Here is a 22,984-nt window from a genome sequence, read left to right on the forward strand (position 1 = left end):
TTGGTGTTTTTTCTGGTGTGGCCTGGTGTTTTTTTGGTGTGGCCTGGTGTTTTTTTTGGTGTGGCCTGGTGTTTTTTTTGGTGTGGCCTGGTGTTTTTTTTTTGGTGTGGCCTGGTGTTTTTTTTTTTGGTGGGGCCTGGTGTTCTCTTTTTTTGTGGGGCCTTGCGTTTTTTTGTGGGGCCTGGTGTTTTTGTGGTGGGGCCTGGTGTTTTTTTTGTGGGGCCTGGTGTTTTTTTTTGGTGGGGCCTGGTGTTTTTTTTTGGTGGGGCCTGGTGTTTTTTTTTTGGTGGGGCCTGGTGTTTTTTTGGTGGGGCCTGGTGTTTTTTTTTGGTGGGGCCTGGTGTTTTTTTGGTGGGGCCTGGTGTTTTTTTTGGTGGGGCCTGGTGTTTTTTTTGGTGGGGCCTGGTGTTTTTTTTGGTGGGGCCTGGTGGTTTTTTTGGTGGGGCCTGGTGGTTTTTTTGGTGGGGCCTGGTGGTTTTTTTGTGGGGCCTGGTGGGTTTTTTGTGGGGCCTGGTGTTTTTTTTTTTGGTGGTGGTGGTGATGGTGGTGGTGGTGGTGGTACGTGATAGTGGTGGTGGTGGTGGTGGTGGTGGTACATGATAGTGGTGGTACGCGATAGTGGTGGTGGTGGTGGTGGTGGTGGTGGTACATGATAGTGGTGGTGGTGGTGGTGGTGGTACGCGATAGTGGTGGTGGTGGTGGTGGTGGTGGTGGTACATGATAGTGGTGGTGGTGGTGGTGGTGGTACGTGATAGTGGTGGTACGTGATAGTGGTGGTGGTGGTGGTGGTGGTACGTGATAGTGGTGGTGGTGGTGGTGGTGGTGGTGGTGGTACGTGATAGTGGTGGTGGTGGTGGTGGTACGTGATAGTGGTGGTGGTGGTGGTGGTACGTGATAGTGGTGGTGGTGGTACGTGGTGGTGCCCTTGCCTTTCCTTACCTAGCCTTGCCTTTCCCTTGCACTCAAAAATTTTCTTGGCATGTTGCTGGGGAAAAAAGATCTGTAGTGAAAGTTGAGTGAAAAGTGTATAGTGGAAAATAGCAAAAGCGCATAGGCAGGGAAATCAGGGAAAGAAAAGGAGAGAAAACCTAAGTTCAGGATGAATGCTTAAGTCTTGCCTTGCCTTGCCCAGCCCTTCCCTTGCCCTGTCCTGCCTTGGCTGCCAGCCTTGTGCGTCTCGCCTTCTTGGCTGGCTGGCCTTGTGCGTTCCCTGACCTTGCCTTCTTGGCTGGCCAGCCCTGTGCGTCTCGTCTTCTTGGCTGGCCATATATAGCCCTGTGCGTTGGTCTCCCTTGCCTTATCCTTCCCTTGCCCTGACCTTCCCTTGTCCTGCCCAGCCCAGCCCAGCCCTTCCCTTGCCCTGCCCTTCCCTTGCCTTGTCCTGCCTTGGCTGCCAGCCCAGTGCGTCTCGTCTTCTTGGCTGGCTGGCCTTGTGCGTTCCCTGACCTTGCCTTCTTGGCTGGCCAGCCCTGTGCGTCTCGTCTTCTTGGCTGGCCATACATAGCCCTGTGCGTTGGTCTCCCTTGCCTTTTCCTTCCCTTGCCCTGACCTTCCCTTACCCTTCCCTTGCCTTGCCTTGCCCTTTATTCACTTGCAATACTGAGCACTTCATCCTGAACTTAGGTTTTCTGTCCATTTCTTTCCCTGATTTCCCTGCCTATGCGCTTTTGCTATTTTCCACTATTACATTTTTCACTCTACTTTCACTGCTCAGATCTTTTTTTTTGCAGAAACATGCCAAGAAAATTTTTGTGTGAGGTATTACTTTCACTGTTTCCTCTTTACATCCTTATGGTCCTAACACGGTACTTGTTCCTCAGTCTTCCTCCTCCACTCTGCTATGCCACTCCTCTTCCCCAATGATCTCCACCACAGATGCTAATAGCCTTTACCTCTCCTCTTCATACCTTTCACAGGCCACTATCAGGTGCTTTTTTTTTTTCCCCTATACAAACGCTGTAGTTTTGGTCCTGCTCATCTCTGCTTCTCTCCTTGTTGTTCCAGTCCTTGCCTTGAACAGCAGCTTATTCCCCCAGTCTCCCTGGTACCAATTCCCTGGCCTCTGGGTTATACGTCTTACGACAAGTTACCAAGGAATATTTAGGTACATGGGAATATGTAAAAGTATCGACTAAACTATACATAAGAAGAATGAAGTGGAAAGGTTCTGACGTATATGTATATATCTAAGTGTGTTGTAAGGAATATTTTTAAAACTTAAAGTACCGGGTTATATTTATATAACGTTATATAACGAAAAAAGGTTGATTAAATTGCTTTCTGTTTCCTTAGGGATGATTCTTGATGACATATGATTGTAGGTCTGCAGGAAGGGTTATACGTGATGATTTCTATACATAAACTAATATACAAACTAATATACATAACAGGGAAATGAAGAAAGAGATGTTTGTATAAGGTCAAAAGGGCTGATTCTCGATGATGTGTGTGTGTTACATTCTCCCATATATACACTCCAAACCTACATGAAGGGCTATACGTACTGAAATTTATAAAATCAATTATACATAAAAGGAAAATGATGAATAAGAAGTTTGTATAGGGTCAAAAGGGCTGATTCTCAACGATGTATGTCTGTATTGCTTTCTTTCATACGCTTCTTGCTTGTAGGAAGGGCTATACGCACTGAAATTTATACACGAGCAATTATACTTATATTTGTAAGTATATGTACGGTGCGACATTTTAAGCGTACGTTACTGGGTTATATTTATAAGTATATGTATGAAGCAATATATTTACGTATGTTTAGGTGGTATAGTTTAAGCAAAAGGTACTGGGTTTTATATTTCTAAGTGTGTGTACTAAACTATATATTTACAAGTCTACCAGTGGGATATATTTTGTGCTATGGGAAAATACATATGGGGAGCGTATTAATCTGCCATAATGGTAGTATCGTAACTGCTTTGGTGCTGCTGCGATTGGCTATCAACAACATCTATGGCTTTTGAATGCCAAACCTAACTTCCTCTTCGACTATTCACATTAACCTTTTTGCTGCTGCTGCTGCTGCTACTACTAACAACTATATATGGTTTCTGCGTGACAATATTTGCTGCTACGGCTATTTACAATTTCTACGGATTTTGGGTATTGCAACAAACCCATACACTGTTGATCGAAACAACCCCGTAAGCTTTTGTTACAACACTGCACACTTTCGTTACAACCACGTATGCTTTGAAAACAATTATGTGCCCTTTTGTTACAACCCCATGTGCTTTTTATAACAATGTGCACTCTTTCGTAACTATTAATTTCCTGACCAAATAAGAGGATTAGGCCTACGGGGGACACCTCTTGAAAAAAAAAAACGCACCAAGACTTTTACCTCAAATCAAGGTGGTGTGGAAATAAAGTCAACACATGAACACGCGCACAGTACCATACACCCCGTCATACAGTGTCTCCGCCATACGAAGACACACATATACGGTTGAGAGGGCTGATCCTCGATGATGTATGGTTGAATGTCTGCAGTAAGGGTTATACGTGATGATTTCTAAACGCAAGTAAATATACGTAACGAAAAATGGTTGATTAAAATGCCTTCTGTTTCCTTAGGGATGATTCTTAATGACATATGATTGTATGTCTGCAGGAAGGGTTATATGTGATGATTTCTATACACCAACTAATATATATTACAGGAAAATGAATAAGGTTAGTCGAAAGGGCTGGTTCTCTATGATGCATGTCTGTATTGCATTCTTTTATACACCCCATGCTTCCAGGAAGGACTATACGTACTGAAATTTATACACAAGTAATTATACGCAGCAGGAAATGAAGGATGGAATGTTTGTATAAGGTCAAAAGGGCTGGTTCTTGACATGTATGTCTGTATTGCATTCTCCCATACACCATGCTTGCAGGAAGGGTTATACGCATAGCCATACCCAGGAGTATTTGTCTCTTACAGAGAGAATTAACCCGATTAGCAGAGTCGACTTAATGGGCAGCGTGCCACATGCCTGGCCTTATAACCGCCCCAGTTTGATACACAGTCATCCCAGCGATATCCCGTGATTCTGAGCAGACACTTATTACCATAGGCATCAATACGCCTCTCCAAGTCCCTCTTTAGTGTTCATATCTCACAGCCATAGAGTAAGACAGGAAGCACAAGGGACTTTAAAATCGGATCTTTGTCCTGGATTCTATAGGAAAGTTGCATTGTGTGCCTGAGTGCTCGGCAGGCGGCGCATTAGACAGTCCTCCCGGAGCAACAGTTTTCCCTCGGCAATGTAAACAGTCATTGCGTCATGGCTGGTGCACCTCCCTGGCCCGGGTCATGTACTGGACACCCACACACCTCCCCTCCAAATGAGTCACTATCGCCGCTAAATAGGACCAGAAAACACACATACTAGCTATATACTTACAAAAACATATAGTGGCATCCCGTATTTATGAGTATCAACGTTCATAGTGTGTGCTAAAATCTGGAATCTCTGTAATGCGAGCCGGGTTTATCGAGGCCCGTCACCGCCCGTAATAGCTCAGAGGTCAAGGGATACGATAGAACTTATGTATTTAGACTTTTTTACAACGTTCTGAGCCATGATTCTTTTGTATATATCGCCAGGGAGTAGTTGGAGCTCTCAAGAATATTAGAAGGGGATGATCCACGGCGAATAGAGGTGCAGTAAGAGCAGAATCGTTGTTAAATGTGACCTACTTCGACATTAACTTGACATTTATTCTTTTTAACTTCACATTTATTCGCTTTAACTTAACATTTGTTCTCATTAACTTCACATTTATTCGTTTTAACTTCACATTTATTGTTTTTAACTTCACATTCTTTTTAACTTAACATTTGTTCTCATTAACTTCACATTTATTCTTTTTAGCGTCTCATGTCAGATCTCCACCATGTCCAGATTACACTATGATGCTCCTTCAGATCTTCATGTTTTGTGAATGATTTTGACGCTCATGTATCCCAGATCTGTATGTTACTGGTCTGAAGTTGTTAGTTTTGCTGTTGTGCTCTGTTCACACCCAGAGTCTCATGGCAGCCTTTCCCTTCTCCCCTCAGGAAGATGTTTGAATCCAGCGTGTGGGTGAAGACTTGCCTGGTGGCCGGCACTCTGCTCATTGGGGCATATGTCATCTTTGGCGGCACTACTGTCACCCGCAGGAAGAGGAGGAAGAAAGGTAAACTTGTTGCCTTAAAATCATTGAAGTTAAAATCTCTATGGTATAGAGTATTTATTTTCCTGGACAATAAAACAAATGGTAAACACCTGGGTTATCAAAATGCTGCCCTGCTCAGTAACAAAATACTACTAAGTAATGTAACTTCACCCATATATGTAGTAACCTAACACTCTTAAGCTACCCTTAAATGGTAACTCATACCCCATTCACACTAGTAATAATATAACGAACATAACATCAAATCTACAAATTGTGTTTTGTTGCTTATATTTTAAGTTTGTCTATTTGAACCACCCAAACTATTATATTGCTCTTCCCTGACTACTGAAAGTAAACAATATATTCATGAATCATAACATTATCAGTACAAACTAGTAATGTTAGTAAATTTTACTTCAGATGTGATCCCTGGGTTGGCCAACATCGGGAATTCCTGTTTCCTTAATGCCCTGGTGCAGTCCCTTGCGTCCTGCCCACTCTTCATGACATGGCTCTCCAGCAGACACACCCAGGCGGCCCCTCCACTCCTCGACACACTGCACAGCCTCCTCAAAGGTAGTATTGCTGCTCTCAAAGACCCAAACCATCCTATTTGTTATCATGTCAGGCTGCTTCCATATTACAACTGGAGCTGCTAAAAGTTTTCTTTTTGGGGCTGATAAGTGGGTACTATATGTACAGTAGTTGATATAATGCAAATCCATTTAGACTATCAGTTTAACATATGATCCTGAGTAACAGCTGCATCATCAGTTTTAAGTTAATCTTTTCAGTTAAATGTGATTCAAAGTTAGTGCACAATTTTCTTGCAATCACTGGCAAAGTGGCAAGAAGTATCATGTTGAGTCAACATCCTATTGTATGGTATATCATCTTTTCTTAGGTCATTCCTACTACATTTTATGCTCCTTCCTCCACTCCTCAGTACTTAAGAAAATAGGGAACAGGTGGTGTTGCACTGCAAATATTGAAGTATACACTCCTTCTACTCTTCACACCACTTGATAACTATCGGTATGCAGGCAGTGTTGTACTTCAGGTATTAAAGTTTTCACTCCTTCAGTTATTATAGATCATGCTCCTCCCTTTACCCCTCACAGCACTGAATAACGAGCGAGGGACAGGTGGCGATGCATGTGCTGGGGAGGTGCTGGGTGCTCTGCGGGGGCACGGCTGGGTCATCACATCAGAGGAACAGGACACACATGAGCTCTTCCATGTCCTCACATCCACTATCGAGGATGAGATTTTGAGTGGGGCTCCCGTCCCTTCCCTCCTGGACATCTCTTGGCTGGATGTGAGGCGGGAGGAGACACCAGGCAAGGGAGTGGCTCTAAAGGCAGCTGTGTGGACACTGAATACTACCACTGTTGAGGCTTTGGCCATGAAGAGCAGTGTGCTTTTAAAGGAGAAGCTGAATGGCATCTTGTGTGGGCATGTGCAGGACTTGGCTCACTTTAGGCTGAGTGAAGAGCGTGGTGGTGAGGGTAGTGAGAGATGTGGGAGTGAGATTAGTGCGGAGTGTGGCAGTTGGGAGGGTAGTAAGAGGTGTGGGGGTAGTGAGACCAGAGTGGAAAGCGAGAGATGTACCAATGGTGAAGGAGCGCCAAACTGTGATAAGGAAGGTTGTGAGTCCCGTGCCATACTCCCAGGCCAGTGCAGTGATAATACACAGGACGCCCAGAAAGAGGGAGTCATCACTAATAGGTTAAGCAGCAGAAACTCAAGTGGGGAGAAGACTGGTGATGTGGAGCAGAAATCTGAAGGTGTGTGTGAAGTGAGTGATGAGAGGTTGTGTTCTGTCACTCCCAGGTGTGACAGTAAGAACATAGTAGTACCTAACACACCCCTCCACAAGCCATCCAGAAAGCACATACCTGAGGCAGAAGTGATGCAGGGCACCGACAACGTCCGCAAGAAAACTCGCAGTGAGCACCAGCATGACATACCTTTCCGTGGCTACCTGGCCAGTCAGCTGCAGTGCACCATTTGTGGCCACAAGGTATAGGAAGGATATATATGAATAAGTGTTTTATAATTTTTCCAATGTTATTAGTCACCCCATTTGTATATTCACCCTCCATCCTTCTTATGATACTTGAGGGATCTGTAGATTGAATGAATTTAAAAAAAGATAAAAACTGATGAAGAATTACCACTTAACATTAAGGAGCCATAACATTGCTCATCCATAATATTACAGCCCTTAATCAATGAATCTACAATAACCCCTTTGTGTCCTGGCCTTGAATACTTATGTGCCGCTACTGCTGTTCTCGCCGCTCATGTGTATCTTCCCGCTACAGAACCCGGCGCAGTGGAGCAGCTTTGAGTCCCTGTCGCTGTCCCTGCCATCCCTGCCATGGGGTGAGGTGAGCCTTCAGGAGCTGTTGGGGACCTACATCACCAGGGAGCATGTGTCTGGGGTGAGCTGCGAGGGCTGTACACGTATGGCTGCAATGCCTGTCAAGACCACCTTCACCAAGCAGCTCACCATCGGGAAGGTGAGGCCAGGGAGGGTGATATTTTAACTTTTGTTTATCTTGTTTTTGTTTTGTTCCCGTTCTACTCCTCCAGCTACCAGTCAGCACCTTCAAAAGCTCACTCCCACAAATCCATTTTCAATATTTATTTCCATTCTTCAGAGGTTTTGGTTTTATATATAGAGCCCAGCAGTATTTCGCTGTAATTTGTCTATTTTATTACATGTTTCAAAGAAGTTTTGAATTTTTGTAAGCAGTCTAGCACAACGTTGCCAGGTTATCGTACTCAGAGCATCGTATTTACCGGTTTCTGACTCATAACTATTGCCAAGAAACATTAATAATTAACCATTTTAATGATAAGTACATATGAAATCGGCTAGGTGGAAGAGGCAGTTTTTTGGTTGGAAATCAACTAACATAAGAGACTGAGCATGACCATCTGGTAACATTGGTCTAGGCAGGTCTCATTTTCATCTTTTTTTTTTTAAGGTTTCACAAGTTATATAAAGCTCAGCAACATATTCTTTCCTCTCACACATGATTGACTCCTACCCTGCTCCCCTGCAGTTGCAAATTGGCTGTCAAAATTCCAGTCAACAGGCCATTTTTTCCATATCTATCTTAAAGAGGTTTTGATCATCAATAAAAGCTCAGCAATGCATATTTTCCTGTCACTCACATTGCTAATTCCCTTCCTGGTCCCCCCAGCTACCAGACTGCCTGTGTTTTCATGTGAAGCGGACCGTCTGGCTGGAGAACGGGTCGGCCATCAAGAGGAGGGATCACGTCACCTTCCCGGAGTTTCTGGTGATGGACCCGTACACCTACACCACCTCCATCACTGCCAAGGTACACGACAGAGAGAGAGAGAGACATTTTTCTTCTTATTAGTTATTTAATAATTTATTTGCTAGTTATTACATGTTTATCACCTTAGGATCTCACAATAGGAGGCCATGATTAGTTTTGTAACCTGATTCACTCCTGGTTCTAGTAAAGATTTTCACTTGAATTAATGCATGAATTTGAAGGACCACAATGACAATTATGATAACACTGTTTCTTTACTTTTTCCAGAGCCAGCAAGGAACAGGAATACAGAACAAAGTGCCATCCGAGGATACTGGCAGCGGGTTTCTGGAGAACCACAAAATAACAGCTTTAAGTCAGTATGCCACAGCGTCCCACTCAGAATCAAGGTGAGGCTTCCTACAGACATCCATTTATGCTTTAGTTTTAATGGGATAATCATATTTAGGCCCGTGAGAGCTCTTAAGAATCACAAGGCTGCAGGGGCCAATTTAAAGTAAGCACAAAAAACATCATAAATTTGGCTCATCCATTTATCACATCTGTTAATAGCCATGTAATGCAGCTCTATGCCCATTTAAATAACCATAGTGCTTTAAGTTGCACCTCTACAAGACAGAGGATATTAAATAGAACCTGCTGTTGGCAAAATCACTATGTGCCCATGGTCATCCTCTCGGCCTTTTGATGATGGAGAGCGGCTTGCGTGTTCATATAAATGTGTGTATGTGACTGCTAGTGGGTGTTCAGTGAATGAGGGGACAAGGCAGGATGGTGGCATTATTTTGGTGGCTATCTCTTATGGGAGCCAGGCTAATGGAAAAAGATGTGTATTTTTTTTGTTTATATATTTATTTTTTATTATTTATTTTTTTATACAGCACAGAGCAACTCAAGGGCAACAAAAAGAAGATGTAAAAATAAAAAGCCCGCTAATTGTTACTCTCGTATAGCGATAAGTATAGAGTGGCCATAAGAGAGGTCAATTTCGGATGTATATATTTACACCTCTTACGTAGAGATTACATTATGTACTTGTCCTTTTCTTGTTACCACTCACCGTTTGGTTTATATGTGAGGGTATATATTTGTACACTGAAGTTTTTGTATATGTATGTAAATGTTTGTACAGCCTTTCATCCATGTGAATATGCTATGCCTAAAGTATATTATGTCTCGCTTCTTTGTTCCTGTAGTCCCATGTTGTATGTGGGCCCGGTGCAGTGCGACCAGCTGTACAAACTTCAGGCAGTGATTGTGCATGTGGGAGACGTGTTTTGTGGACACTTTGTCACATACCGCCGGGGACCAATCAACTCTCGCAGCAAGAACAGGTGAGTTTGATGCTGCTCTGGCTCCTTATTGTGGTTGTTCCTGGAGTCACATTATGTCTATGTTTGTAAGAAATGAACAAACATTGATAATTGGGAGAACAGAGTAGACTTGCAAAAGGTTAACCTCTATTGAAGCTCTTTAGAATTACAAAGTTCAAAGTTCCAAGCCCAGTTCTTGTAAAGTGAGAAAACTATTGTTAAAGCTTATCATGTTTATACTTTGTCTAATAGAGACTTAGGCCTAGTTAGATTATTATAATGCTTCATCACACCTCTACAAGATTGATGGCATTTAACAAAACCTATTGTAGAAAAAATCTTTAGTTATGCGAGCATTTGTGGCTTTGTGCTTCTAGACGGCTCTGGTGCACCATATGACTCGGTTTCATTTCTTTATAATATTGAAAGCTGCTTTCATTTCATTCCTTATTAGGTATTGTCATAAAGGCAACTGATGAGACCTTACCAGTAGTAGAGTTCTAAAAATACCTGCCAGGAAAGTAAGTAGGATGAATCAGTGTCAGAAACAGATGGAAACAAATGTTATCTTTCCAGATGGTTCTATACCTCTGACTTGTTGGTGCGGGAGGCCAGTCTGGAGGAGGTAAGGAAAGCTAACGCGTACATGATCCTCTATGAGAAGGTAGCATGAATAGGAGGTACATCTGCGCTCATGTTGTACCATCTGTGTACGTGACTAACCATCTGTGTATACGTAGTTATTAAGTGTGTGCGTGTGTGTGTGTGTATGTGTGTGTGTGTTTAGATGGAAGGTTTGAAAAAAGACATAGTGTAGACATTTAAAGTACTAGTTTTGTATAGTATGTTTTTTGTCATAACTGTTGCCATTGTTAGAGTAAGAAGAACGTTCCTCTCGACCAATGCCCCCAGCTAGTCAGTCATCCACCAGTCATATCGTTTACTCTGCTCAATCCTGACAACACAATCGTGACTAGATTCAGCTCCTTATTTTTATACATAGGGTAACCAGCCCCTCGGTAAGTCTCCCTGTCCAATGGCTGCTATTAGTGGCTATTGTCATATCTAAGTCTCCATCAGAGTACATGTGTCTATCGGTCTTGTGGTTACGCTAACAAAGATCTCTAGCCAGCCGGCCAGCTCACCGTACATGGCTGTCTTGTTCTCATTCTCGTGTGGAGCTTTTGTGCTTAAAATCGTCCATGCTGTGTTCTTAATTGTAGCATAATGTGAATATATATACAGAGGTCATTGTTAATTTTACAAATTATACATGTGAGTGTGATACCACGTGGTGCTTTGAATTGCCCTCCTCCAGTGGTGATGTACAGTAAGGTATTGGGAAGGTGAACACAACAACTTACAACTTCACTGAGTTTTATTGGCCTGAGCACACGCAAAAATCATTTCATGTACAAAGTGCAATTCAGGAGAATACATAAGTACATGGATCTAGTAACAAAAATAATGTGTACAAAACGACTAAAATAAGCTTCAAGTGAAACCAAGACTAGATCAGGTAATACTGTTGTAAATTAGTGGATCTTCTCAACATTACAGCTGTCAACTCAGTGAAAGTCTGTCACAAGATTATTTCCAGTGGCACACCGTATCTTGGGTACCAGTAAAGAAAGTCGTCATCCAGGCTAACAGTCCTCCGTCCCGACAGAATCAAAACTACCATGAGCTGTGTTCACTCAAAAAGTATGGCACTGAAAAAAAAGTCGGATGTATTAGTGTTCCTGGGATACAAGAAAAACTCTGGAGTAAAACCGCTTTAATAAGAGGCCTACTTTTGATTGCCGTCATAGTCTTGTGGAAGTTGTCCCTGACACACACAGGTAACACGCAGGCAGAAAACTTGCTGCTCATGAATCTGTTTTTAGTTGTAAGGCAACATTTAACACCATAGTCTATTAGGCAGGAATGAAAATAACACTTATCACTACATTGTGTAATTCACTCATGGTCTGATCACATGATGGACCCGTGATTACCAGCCAGTATCCTCCTGGAGGGAGCTTTGGAGCTCATTAGCTGTTGGGACCACACACACCACACAGCCGTCCTCCTGGTGTAGAGTGGATAGTAACCACTTTGTGAGCAGAAAAAAAAAATTCAGCCTGAGCAAGGCATGAACCTCAGCCTGACTTGATGGCAAGCTGAGTGCTTAACCACTGCACCACAGGAATGCATGTTCGTGTGTATATGACTCAACTACATGCATTTTTACAGGGTATAGTCAAGCCTGTAATCTCTCGCTTCATCACACATTTTATCAAATAATTCCTATAACTTGTATATGATTTTTGCTGCTAACACATGCTCTCCTGTGGTAAAGCATTTCATTCATCAGTGGTTTGGTTAGGGAAACTTTGCTTTCTTACACTTGTGTGTGTATAATTCACCATGGCCTGATCACGAGTTGAACTCGCAATCGCCAGCAAGTACCCTCCTGACATGAGCAAGCTCATGCTCATTATAGTCGATCTATGGATACTGCCAGGACTTCACACACCCCATCCCCCTTGCTCAAGGGAGGACAGTAACCACTTCTTGTCAACGGAAAGATTCCAGCCTGAGCGGGGCTCGAACTGCCGCCTGTCAGGCTGTGAAGCCTGGCAGTGCAGCACTCAATTTTTTTTTTTTTTTTTTTTTTTTTTTTGTGTGTGTGTGTGTGTGATGTGAAGGAAGACAGGAAGCACCATGACAGTGGAAGACTCTTGAGGTGTGAACAGACTACAGAAAGACACAGCCACCAAGACACAAAGGCCCCGACATGCATCACAATGATATAATACAAACAACCTGACATCACACCAGATTTCAGTCAGCATATCGAAAAAAAGGTATTTCGAACACTATATTCAAGACACCCCTGAAACTGTTTGATCAGATTAATGGCATTTTCCTCTATCTTCTTTTATATGGAGCAGGAAGTTACAGGCATTTTTTTTATTTAGTTTTGCCTTTGGCCTATCTACTCCAAAGAAACAAATTAAGTAACTGAAGGAGGCATGTCAGCCAAATAGTCATTACTTACCAACTTGTCAAGAGGAATGTGTTGTGCCAAGAGGTCTTGATTTTAAAATTTGAGGAGACGGACATAATTATTGTCACTGGTCTATTCCATAAATGAACACAGTGTTGTTGATCTTTCAGCAGCAGTAATTGATGATCAAGCAGGAGTGAACCTAAAAGGTACTCACCCAGAATAAATTAATTGGCAACATTTGGTCCTTTTCATCACCTGTGAACAAACTGTGAGCTCATTTGGGTACAACTCCTCCCTTGAGCCACAGCATTGTTGATGTCCACTCCTGCCAGCACAGCAATTAACTGTCTTGCCCATAACTAACTAGAACAGCCAACAATTACAATATTTGCAGGTCGTGTGATCCTACCTTTAGTGTGCCATTCTGCCATTTGTCATCATTTAAATAAAACATAAGATTAAATTTTGATTGTGTGGAGGCATCACTTACTTATTATATACAGTGGTCTCAGTTTGATTGTGTGACATAGACTACACTGGAAGTGACCAACATCACGAAGAGCTGGACGCAGTGGGATATGTCTACTAAATTAAAGAAACGACAGATTCATGGACTAGATGTTTTGTTCCCACACACTACCAAAGGAGATAGTAAAAAAGATGATTTAAGTGTCAAAAGGTGAAGTCCTGAGTTTGTATGGCACAGCACTGAAGGAATGACTTCATTTAGTAAAGATCTCAAGAAAGCCCATTAAAAGGGACTCGCCAGGTAATGGAACTGTTGCCAAGAAGTGTCGGGTCAGACTGGATGAAGAAGCAGTACCTTTACAGAGCCACACTAAATCATCAAAGTTAATTGGCTGGTCCAGAGAGTCAAGTCCATCAGACAGATTAGTGAGCTAGTCAGCCAATCAGCCAGTCTGATAGGCAGCCACTCTACTGGCAAATAAAACTGCCAGTCAGGTATCTAGACAACCAGCCAGTTAGCCAGTCAATCCAGCACTGCTCAGCATGTTAACAGGCACAGTTACTATCATTCTTCTCGGAACCATCTTCGTCCGAGGCCCTCAGACCCTTGGAGCGACCCCTCCGTCCCGGCAAGAGGCTGGAGTCCACTGCCAGGGCCATCCGCTTCATGACGGCATCCAGCAGGTGGTTCACTGCCACCTCCACATTCTGTCCAGTAGCTGCAGAAGTCTCAACGTACGTCAGTCTGTTGGTGTGTGACCCAAAGAAAGTTAACTTGTGTGTATGGTGTGTGTAGGCTGGTTTACACTCAGGTTTATTGGTGAGTCTTGGCAGGTAAAACAAGGATTTATTAAGTGTGAGGGTAATATAACAGACTAGGTGTGAAGCAAATAAAATGAGTGGAGCATATTCTTTTCATATCATTTTGTATGCATGCATGTGTACACAAAAAATTATGGACCTGATTTCTCCATAACTTCGGCATATATGGCCCTGCAAAGCATATTATTTAATAAGTGAAATACAGAATAACAGTGTCACGTTCCACCTCTGAAAAGACTATTTTGTGATGAACAATTTTTGTCAACCGCCAAGGAACATCAGTCTGTGCTACTCACCCAAACTTCTGTGCCACCTCCTTCGCACGCTCCTCCGCCACAATGCGATGCTCCTCCAAGTCCACCTTGTTTCCGCAGAGCACTATGTCAGGGTTCTCACAGTAGGCGTGTGTCTGGAAAGTGTCGACGGGGCTAGAACATGACTGTGTGTGTGTGTGTGTGATGTAATGGGTGTAGTACTGATGTAGTTTTGTTTTGTAGTTATCATAAGATACAAGTTTGTGAAGTAGGTAATGGTAGTAGTATGTGGGAGTAAAAGGAATTTCCATAACGTTTAGTAATTTGATATAATATCTTAACCCGGTAGCAGCGAGGATCATGTTTCTTAATGGTCCCTTTAAGTGAGAAAAATGAGAAAAAATCATCACTCACATAAACCATTTCATAATATATATCAAATCATTTGTGATCAGTTTATGTATCATCTATTTGGCCTGTCGCTGCTACCAGGTTAACTGGGATCATAGTTGGACAAGAAGTATAGCTTAGGGCAATTCCTTTGATACTGTTCATAGTGTTTCTTAAGCCTCTGAAGATATGAGACACAAATATCTTCCCTTTCAAAACTAAGCGTCACAAGGGGCCACGGGGTGCTACAAATACTAGTGGCAACACCTCTGCTTCAGTGTTGTGACTAGTGTGTATTCTGATGATCAAGGCTTCCACATCAGGAGGAGAAGCTGCATGGAACACAAACAACAGTAAGTAGAGTAAGTATGGTAAGCACCAATTCATTTCAGGTGAGACAGAGAGCAGGAGTTAACTTGAAAGAGAGGACGTTACATACATACACAAGACAATAACTACAGAAGCCACAATCTGATCTAATTAGGACGGAAGTCAGCTAAAAACATCATCAGTAAAAGTGCTGCTATATTGCTAAAGATGAACACAATACAGAAGATGGACGACACTGTAGACTTAAAACTTGATCACACACACACACACACACACACACACACACACACACACACACACACACACACACACACACACACACACACACACACAGGCACACCTACCTTGAGTTGCTCCAGCCAATTCCTGATATCGATGAATGACTGTTCGTTAGTCAAATCAAAGAGGAGGAGAAAGCCCATGGCATCCCGATAAAAGGCTGTGGTTAAACTACGAAACCTACGAACAAAAGTAATTGTGATGCATGTTAGTAAGCAGAGACGGGATGGTGGTGGGCGCTGGCATGGGGTTACAAGCCTGCCACTCCAACAGATGTGTACAGATTCAATGGGGTGCAAGTGCTCAGAGTAACCACACGCTGCTCTTAAAATCTCCCCAAAAGTAGCAATTCCTGAACCATACGTTGTTCACTTCAGATCTCAAGTGACTTTAAATTGTAAACATTTTAGTAAACCATATAAGAATGATTTATTATTAGATCTGTACACATTTCTGTGATTAGTGGGTTACTGTAGGAACCAAAATATACGTAAAAGTATGATAATATATGTATACAAAGTGATACAGTACTCAGTAGTAGCAAAAAGCATAAAAATTATTGGTGCAATATAAAAAAAAAAATCCATGACATGCAAGATCATATGCAGCCTCAAAAAACTTGACTGAATACTCAAAGGTTAGTAATATGTAAGGAAAAGTTATCTACAGAGGAGAATCTGAATCCTTACTAGGAACTGATCAAACTCTTGCATGAAATATAGACTGGAAGTTGCAATAGTGAACCCAAACCATGCAGATCGTGTGCATAATTATTATATCATGCTGTCAAGGATAAAAGTAGTGCGGTCATTTGCAAACATTCTGAAAAGTACCTCACGGGACTTGCAGACTAACCAAGCTACTCAACCTTTGCCTCACTTGCAGCCCTAAACTTGAGGACAGATTTGCACCTTCAGTTAAAGTGTAGCTCAGATCTAGATTACCTGGTCAGCATTTTACCTGAAGCTCACAAGCATGTCAATACCTCCAAGTAAAATGAGGCTTCAATTTTACTAGCAAATTCACTTTTAATTTTTCAACTAGAATAGCTTTAAATGTCTCTATAAAACCACCACTACAAAAGGTTTACAAGCAAAGTAAACCGTCCATCACCAAGTCCATTTCTGTGACCACCTTCCTGGTCCAAGACATCCGTTGCTCATTTTTCTAAGGAACTATAAATAAGATCTTTGTATAAAAAGGCAGCACAAGAAGGAGAGCTATGGCCTACTTTTCCTGTCCGGCTGTGTCCCAGAGCTGCAGGTGGACGCCTTGGGGTGGTCCGCCTCCCTCCCCTCGGTAGACCTGAAAATAAAGAAGTGTGAAAAGCCTAGTCCTGTGCCTCCATTAGCTTATGTGTTTGCCTTTTTCTCAGGTTTTCTGTATTTTTTCTCAGGTTTTTTACAATTTTTTAAAGTTATATATAGGTGCCATATGACTAAGCATGTGATTAATAAATCTAATTACACAAAGACATCACTAAATCACATACATTCACCAAGCACCAGTTTCTGTATCAGTTTCAGCATCTGCTTCAATCTTATGGTCTGTGTTCAATTTGTCTTTGCAGTTAACCCCACCAGTCACTTAGGGGCTCAATCTTCCTTATCCATTTAAGTTTTCCATCACCAATATCATACAAACTCAGTCTCATTTGTCCACATAGATTCTTCTCTACCATTTGAAGTAACATACAGGCCCAACTTCTTGCCAGTGCACAGAGATTTCCCCTTTCCCACTCACCAGTCTCTTTTCCCTGAAGTCGATGCCCACAGTGGAGATGAACTGCTGCTGGAAGACTCCCTCGGTGTAGTGGTAGAGGAAGCTGGTCTTGCCCACCCCAGAGTCCCCCAGAGCCAGGAACTTTATCAAGTAGTCATAGTCTTTGCCGGCGCCACTCATCTGCCACAGGTGGGAAGGATATTGGTGCTTCAAGGAGAGGGGATGGAGGTGAAAAGCATAATGAATACAAAGAAATTTGGGTTAAGAGAGAGAAACTGAACAAAGGATAGAGATGAAAAGCATAAAGATCAATACACAGGTAGAAATTTTGGGTTATGAAAGAGAAACTGAATAACAGGTATCATGTAGCTTTTAATTATCTACTTCTTCACTTATTCAAAAGGGAAAAGGGGAAAAAAATGAAAACGACAAACATAACAGACTAGAAGGCTTTGTTTTAATTACAGGCATCTATATTTGCTGTCTTACTCTCTCCTTCTTATCCTCTTTACCTTCCCCTCTTTATCCCTCCCCCTCCCCTTCTTCATGTTATCATTTATAAGGGAAATGATAATGACAAGTGATGCTGTGTTTCTGTCTCTGAATGTATTACAAAATCATCTCTTTGCAGATACTAAGCTGATGTGTAATGCAGATTCCTTCCAGACACACAAAAGCATCTTGGCATGTGAGTTTTTACCTTTTTCTCAGTAACACAAGGCAAGGAGGAGGATGGAGGAGAGGGCTGAGGGGATACACATGAATCAGCATTTATGTGAATCATGCTGAGTGAGGAGCATGTGGGATTATACTCATTGCAGCAGCTGCTTTAACGTGTTCTGGGGGTGTTCGGAACATCTTAAAATAGTATATACCGGTGGAAATGAGAGAAAAGTTGTCATATTTTGATAAGGCATAAATGGTCTATTCGAGGCACATTGGAAAGTTTTGCCGCCTCTCCCTCACCAACACTTTGGAAGAATCCCCGTTACTTTTATGGGGTTTGGTTACTATTAATAAGGGTTAGTAGGGGATCATATGCTATTTAACCCAGTAGCAGCGGGGATCATGTTTCTTAATGGTCCCTCCAAGCGAGAAAAATGAGAAAAAATCATCACTCACACAAACCATTTCATAATATATATATATATATATATATAAAAGCATTTGTGATCAGTTTATGTATCATCCATTTTTGGGGATTTATATCATGGCACAAATTTGGCCTGTCTCTGTTACCGGGTTAAGTGTTCCATATCAAATGTATTTCAAGAAGGAAGTTATGGGAATATAATGAAAGGAAAGGAATATAATAGGAGTGGACAGTTATAAGCAATGAGAAATCCAGTTATTCTCCCTCGTATTCCAATAGAAGAGGACTTTGGGCTACTAAATTAGATGACTCCATTAGTCTGATATTAAAACCCAACACTCTATCCTTCCATCCATCCTCTTTCCCTAACAAACTTGAAAAAATACCAGTTTCAATAAGTTTGCGTGGGGGACAAGTTATCGTCCCTCAGCTATTATTAGCCCGTCCGCTGCGGTTGGCATGGATTTGGCTTTCGCTGGTAGCCTGGTAACATATATTCCCAGATCTTTCCTGCCTCTGTGGTGGATAGTGGAGTGTTTCCCATGTGGTACTGGTGTGCTGGATATCCCCTCTCAAGGTGCAGGGCTTTACATTTTTCTTTATTGAATTGTAGCAGCCACTTTTTGTTTCATTCCTGTAGCTTGGTGAGGTCTTCTTGTAGGAAATTCGCAGTCAAGGGGTTAAGCTGTCTGGGTTTGTTATATTTGTTTTGCTCCTGTTATCTACAAAAGAGTGTATCAAGACACCTCTCCATCCGAAATTGACCTCTCTTTCGGCCACTCAATACTTAAGTAACAGGTAGCGGGCTTTTTTTTTTTTTTCACATCATTTTGTTGCCCTTGAATTGCTCTTTGTGCTGTAAAAAAAAAAAAAAAAAAAAGAGGGCATGAGGGGAGTACCAACACACCTCACAAACCAAAACTGAGCCTCTCCTTAACCCTCTTTTCTTGCCTCTTGCTCTGACTTCTCTTTGCTGGAACAAGGGTTAGCAAGCTTTACCTTTTTTTCTGCTATTCGCTGCCCTTGATATGCTGCCATTGCGGTAAAAAAATGGCAGTGTAATGTTGTATGGTGTAGGTTTATGGGAAGTCCAATATCTTCCCTCTACTCCTTATATAAGAGGGCTCTGAGAAGGTGTAGCATGGCAGAAACACCCAGAGTAACAGGATGTATGTTATCTAAGGGTGTGGGAATAGAGATAAAAATAGCCAGGGAACAAAACCAGCAACTTGGCCATTAACACCTCATAGAAACACTTTTAATCAACTCTTCTGTATGTACCTATGTTATCTAAGGGTGTGGGAATAGAGATAAAAATAGCCAGGCAACAAAACCAGCAACTTGGCCATTAACACCTCATAGAAACACTCTTTTAATCAACTATTCTAAGTGTGTGGGAATAGAGAAAAAATAGCAGGAAATTAACACCTCATAGGAACACTTTTAATCAACTATTTGTATGTACCTATGTTATCTAAGGGTGTGGGAATAGAGATAAAAATAGCCAGGCAACAAAACCAGCAACTTGGCCATTAACACCTCATAGAAACACTTTTAATCAACTATTTGTATGTACCTATGTTATCTAAGGGTGTGGGAATAGAGATAAAAATAGCCAGGCAACAAAACCAGCAACTTGGCCATTAACACCTCATAGAAACACTCTTTTAATCAACTATTCTTTATGTATGTTATCTAAGGGTGTGGGAATAGAGATAGAAATAGCCAGGCAACAAAACCAGCAACTTGGCCATTAACACCTCATAGAAACACTCTTTTAATCAACTATTCTTTATGTATGTTATCTAAGGGTGTGGGAATAATAGAGGTAAAAATAGCTAGGCCACAAAACCAGCAACTTTGCCATTAACACCTCATAGAAACACTCTTTTAATCAACTATTCTTTATGTATGTTATCTAAGGGTGTGGGAATAGAGGTAAAAATAACCTGGCAACAAAACCAGCAACTTGGCATTAACACCTCATAGAAACACTCTTTTAATCAACTATTCTTTATGTATGTTATCTAAGGGTGTGAGAATAGAGATAAAAATAGCTAGGCCACAAAACCAGCAACTTGGCCATTAACACCTCATAGAAACACTCTTTTAATCAACTATTCTTTATGTATGTTATCTAAGGGTGTGGGAATAGAGGTAAAAATAGCTAGGCCACAAAACCAGCAACTTGGCCATTAACACCTCATAGAAACACTTTTAATCAACTGTTCTGGTGAGATTACCTTCACTAACTCTTTCTCATTTGATTTTAATAGATAACACCACATATTAAACTTTTCTTGCACATTCAGGAAATATACTTAGTCAATAGAAAGATGGCCCTCAACAGCTATATAGCCACTCTTAAACAATTCCTTACCCCCACTTATCACAAGATTATATTGCCACTGTTAGCTATTCCCACTATATAATGATCGCTATCAACTGGAATATGACCACAGGCAAGGTAGTTATTACTCTGAAACAATTCCCATATGCCAGTTATTACAAGGGTGGATTTCTGATGTTAACCCTACTTGTGTACTGACCCCCTATAACCACTTAAACGTGTCTGGAACATGAAGGGAACTATATAAATCAATTGAAATATGGACCCTGATGTATTTGATGTAAGTACTCATATTAGTCAATCGATCAATAAGTGCTCATTCATCACCTCTTGTGTAGTGGATTGATGATGATACAAACGATTGAGAAGTTGTTATGGAATGGTTTGAGGTGCATTGAGTCATTCCTGAAACACTGAATAATCACAATCCAAATGTCAATGACCCCCTGCGAGGGTTGACGTAACAACAACCAACACTGCGTTAACAATTGCTGCTTTCAGTCATCTATTCCTTAATTAAATGGAGAAATGAGGATACAGACGGTTGGGCAGTTATCTTTGAATGAACGTAGATGCAAGGAGCTATCTCTAAAACCGTAATTAGCAGTATAATCAAAGGAGAATGGCCCCAGTTGATACTCCCAGTAACTTTGCTATCATGTTATTGCTATCCATTCGTTTATTCCTTGATCTAGTGAACAGTCGATGATGCATATAGTTAAATAGTTATCTAAGGATGGTTGTAGGTGTAAGGAATCATCTCTAAAACCCTGAACTACCAACATAATTAAAGGAGAATGACCCCTTGTCGATACTCCCAATAACCTTGCTATCATGTTATTATCTAGTGAACAGTCGATAATACATATAGTTAAATAGTTATCTTAGGATGGTTGTAGGCGTAAGGAATCATCTCTAAAACCCTTAACTACCAACATAATCAAAGGAGAATGACCTCTTGTCGATACTACCAATCACCTTGCTACCCATTACCACTCCTCCATTCATATTTCTTAAGTCTAGTGAAGTTTTGAGGATACCCACGGTTGCGGAGGATGTGTGGGATGGTTCTGGATGCTGGTGGGTGAGGTAGAGCGTCAACAAGTGGGAGCAGAGCGGGTGATAGCGGGCTGTCGATACTGTCACCTGGGCACACCTGTCACCTGGGCCTGGCGTTGAGAGGAGACTTTTGCTTCCGTGTTGACAGCTCTCCGAAGGCTGTTATTTTGTGATGCTTCGTTAATATGGCGTTTTCATATCTTAGGTCAAATGATTATGGGTGTTTGTTTCGTTTTACGGGTGGTGTTTGAAGTAAAAGAGCGTGCTTATAGTAAAAACGTAGTAACAGTCCCAGAAGTGAGATGGACTCTAGTCTCAGCTCACCTGTTTTCTCACCTGGATGGCCTCTCCTCAACAGGACTATGATATTTGGTGATTCTTCGTTTGTGTGGGAGTTCCATAGCTTAGGTTAACTTATTCTGGTTCGTTTTTTATTTCGTGGGTGATGTTTTAAATAGGAGAGCATACTGTACGGTTTAAAGTGTAGGAACAGTCCCAGAAGGAAGATGGTCATCTGTCACCTCACCTTGCTTTCCTCAACAGGTTGTTAGAGGGAAAAGTACAAAATAAGAATAAAAACGGACTTAGGTAGATCAAATTGGGCACGGAACTGAGGGACAGCCAGAGTAACAGTGTCAACCCTTGAACTTTAGAACTCACCTGTTTGTTCACCTGACTGGCCTTTACTCAACAGGTTACAAGAGGGAAAAGACCAAAACAAGAGTAGGAATGGGCTTAGGCAGGTCATATTAGGCGTAAAACTAGTAACGGATGGACAGTCATGTTAACGAAGTGGCAATCCGTGAAGTGTAGTCAAGGCATACAGAAAATCGAGGGTGTAGAGATGAAATTGGAGCATTTGTCCTGAGCAGGATGGAACACTCTGACACCAGACAGAGGTATTGATCGTTCGGAGAGACCTTGTCTTAATGTAGATAAGTAAGGAAGAACGGTGATGATTCGGCCACTCAAGAAAATAGAAGAAAAAAACCTTAAAGCAGTAGTGTAATTTTGTTGATCTCAAAATGTTCCTTCAACCTTTGGCTCTTTAAGATGTTAATATGACACCCGTAGCCATTTCCAGTTTTCAGTTGTAGATGATGAAACACAAGCTTCGAAATCGTCCGAACCATCCCCCCCCCCTCGTGGTGATGGTTCGGCCAGGGAGGTGGGAGGGTACGGACACTCGTATTACTCGACATAATATTCATATAACTGAAGTTTAATTGGCTAATAAACAAGAATATTTCTATTGCAAGACATTGGTATCAGCACAAAAGTATTCTCTCAATATTTATAGGAAAAAAAATAAAAGGAGACCGATAAGAAATGTCTCAAGAGTTTTGGAATTACGGCTTCCTTCTTACAATGTTCCTCCCTTGGGGTATATCCCCAACAAAATACAAAAAAAAAAAAAAAAATA

The 22,984-nt window shown here is 41.7% G+C and overlaps 2 protein-coding genes and 1 long non-coding RNA gene across 3 annotated transcripts in view; 2 read left to right on the top strand and 1 right to left on the bottom strand.

Annotated features, from left to right (window-relative positions):
- The first annotated feature begins 4,364 nt into the window (after positions 1 to 4,364).
- Positions 4,365 to 11,089, top strand: LOC126996127 (ubiquitin carboxyl-terminal hydrolase 30-like). The gene is made up of 9 exons (XM_050856334.1): positions 4,365 to 4,667; positions 5,069 to 5,187; positions 5,590 to 5,745; positions 6,291 to 7,192; positions 7,497 to 7,694; positions 8,385 to 8,525; positions 8,754 to 8,875; positions 9,683 to 9,820; positions 10,376 to 11,089. Exons 2-9 carry the CDS (start codon positions 5,073 to 5,075, stop codon positions 10,470 to 10,472), a joined length of 1,869 nt encoding a protein of 622 aa, XP_050712291.1. The 5' UTR covers positions 4,365 to 4,667; positions 5,069 to 5,072; the 3' UTR covers positions 10,473 to 11,089.
- Positions 11,090 to 11,159: 70 nt separating this feature from the next.
- On the bottom strand, positions 11,160 to 21,722 carry LOC126996130 (ras-related protein Rab-27A-like). The gene is made up of 6 exons (XM_050856339.1): positions 21,547 to 21,722; positions 17,081 to 17,239; positions 16,569 to 16,642; positions 15,403 to 15,517; positions 14,381 to 14,493; positions 11,160 to 14,007 (listed from the first exon to the last, which is right to left on the bottom strand). The coding sequence occupies exons 2-6, from the start codon at positions 17,237 to 17,239 to the stop codon at positions 13,809 to 13,811; spliced, it is 660 nt and encodes a 219-aa protein (XP_050712296.1). The 5' UTR covers positions 21,547 to 21,722; the 3' UTR covers positions 11,160 to 13,808.
- Positions 17,725 to 22,984, top strand: part of LOC126996131 (uncharacterized) — a 40,837-nt gene continuing 35,577 nt past the window's right edge. Inside the window, exon 1 of the long non-coding RNA XR_007750996.1 lies at positions 17,725 to 17,747. This is a non-coding gene — a long non-coding RNA (uncharacterized LOC126996131). The remainder of the gene's footprint in view (positions 17,748 to 22,984) is intronic.

Source organism: Eriocheir sinensis, chromosome 9, assembly GCF_024679095.1.
Source record: "Eriocheir sinensis breed Jianghai 21 chromosome 9, ASM2467909v1, whole genome shotgun sequence".
Taxonomy (NCBI): Eukaryota; Metazoa; Arthropoda; class Malacostraca; order Decapoda; family Varunidae; genus Eriocheir; species Eriocheir sinensis.